This window comes from Volvox carteri (genome assembly GCF_000143455.1).
Source record: "Volvox carteri f. nagariensis unplaced genomic scaffold VOLCAscaffold_84, whole genome shotgun sequence".
Lineage (NCBI taxonomy): Eukaryota > Viridiplantae > Chlorophyta > Chlorophyceae > Chlamydomonadales > Volvocaceae > Volvox > Volvox carteri.
In genome coordinates this window covers 1,951-3,298 of record NW_003307627.1, presented here as the reverse complement: position 1 = coordinate 3,298, position 1,348 = coordinate 1,951, and the positions used below count along the sequence as shown (strand labels likewise).

The 1,348-nt window shown below is 57.4% G+C and overlaps 1 protein-coding gene across 1 annotated transcript in view; it reads left to right on the top strand.

Annotated features, from left to right (window-relative positions):
• VOLCADRAFT_99213 (uncharacterized protein) overlaps positions 1 to 1,348 on the top strand; it is a gene marked incomplete at both ends in the record, with an annotated part of 22,142 nt that overhangs the window by 19,111 nt on the left and 1,683 nt on the right. Inside the window, 3 exons of the mRNA XM_002958000.1 lie at positions 165 to 442; positions 968 to 1,045; positions 1,123 to 1,209. Of these exons, the coding sequence (XP_002958046.1) occupies positions 165 to 442; positions 968 to 1,045; positions 1,123 to 1,209 (443 nt within the window). The remainder of the gene's footprint in view (positions 1 to 164; positions 443 to 967; positions 1,046 to 1,122; positions 1,210 to 1,348) is intronic.

Below are 1,348 nucleotides of genomic sequence, written 5' to 3'. Positions count from 1 at the left end.
CGGCGCTCCCGGGGGCGGATGAGGGAAGGGTGGCGCTGTGCTGGGCGGCGCAGGGGAGGGTGGCGTGGGGTGGTGGTGAATGTACGGCATTCCCTCCAGTTTCCGAGTCTTAATGTACGGTGTTATATACTATGGCCGGCGGCGGTGACGACTCCTGGCTGCAGGTCAAGTTCATTTTGGGGCTTGTGCGCGGCCTTGCCAACGGTGCACCTGTTATGACCCGTGGGTCATGGAAGCACCGCACGCATTTCGGTCCGGCTCTGTGGCCGCCGCCGCCGCCGCCGTCCGCGTCATCTCCGCCTACGGGTGCTGCAGCGACAGCGGTGGCGAGCTCTTCCTCCAGCGCAGCCGCAGATCCGGTTGCTGCTGCCTGGGTGTCCTCCTATCCAGAGTTGATATCAACCTGAGTGCTGACGTGTTCGACATCGTGCACGACGCCCAGGTGGGCTGGGCTGTCTTGTCTTGGTTTGGTTCGTTCGGTTGAGTTCGTTAGGGTCTGGGCAGGTTGAGTTGGGTTGGTTAAGAGTAGGTTAACAGGGTGGGTTTGGGATGGGGGGGGGGGTAAGAATGCAGCAGTCATGAAGCGAAGGAAAGCGCCCCGGAACTTGGGTTGATTCTTACAGCTATCACCCCATCCACACACACATATCATTGTGTCTTCATACCGTCGTTTGCATAGTTGCGTTTGCGGGGCACGGTTACCGGATATGCCTTGATGTCCGTCTGTCTGTCCATCTCAAACCAAAACTTGAAAAGCTGGCGTGTGATTTGAATGGTGTGCGACGCCCGTTCACCTTGAGAATGCTGCTCCAGGGCCTTACCCCCCGCTCTCCCCCACATACACACGCACACAGGTGTGCATGGGCGGGGTGTCATGTGTAATGTGATGTTGGGGGTAAATGGCAGTACACTTTCGTGTACGACCCGGATATCAACCGGATGATGGCCCTCTTGCATTTGCCCGCAGGACACTGACGACCCCTCCGACCTGGTGTGTCTGAGGACCCGGAAACTGCGTTACGGCAACACGTTCAGTTACTCACGGGTGGGTCGGTGGGCAGCTTTGGATATGTATGTGTGTTGTTGATGTTGTTGATGTTGTTGATGTTTTTGTAATTACAGAGGGCTGCCAAGTTTCTATACCGCAAGGCAAAGAAACCACGATCCAAAGGGCACATCGCCTGTTTGTGTGCGTGTGTGTGTGGTTCGGTGGGGGGGGGTCCTGCGTGCATCGTTTCGTTGGAAGTTGGGTCTTAAGTTGGTCTGGGCCGGGACTGCCATAATCTTTGGTCGGCCACCAGCTTTTGTGGAGGCGGTGGGGGACCCACCCGGATCCTCACACGACCAA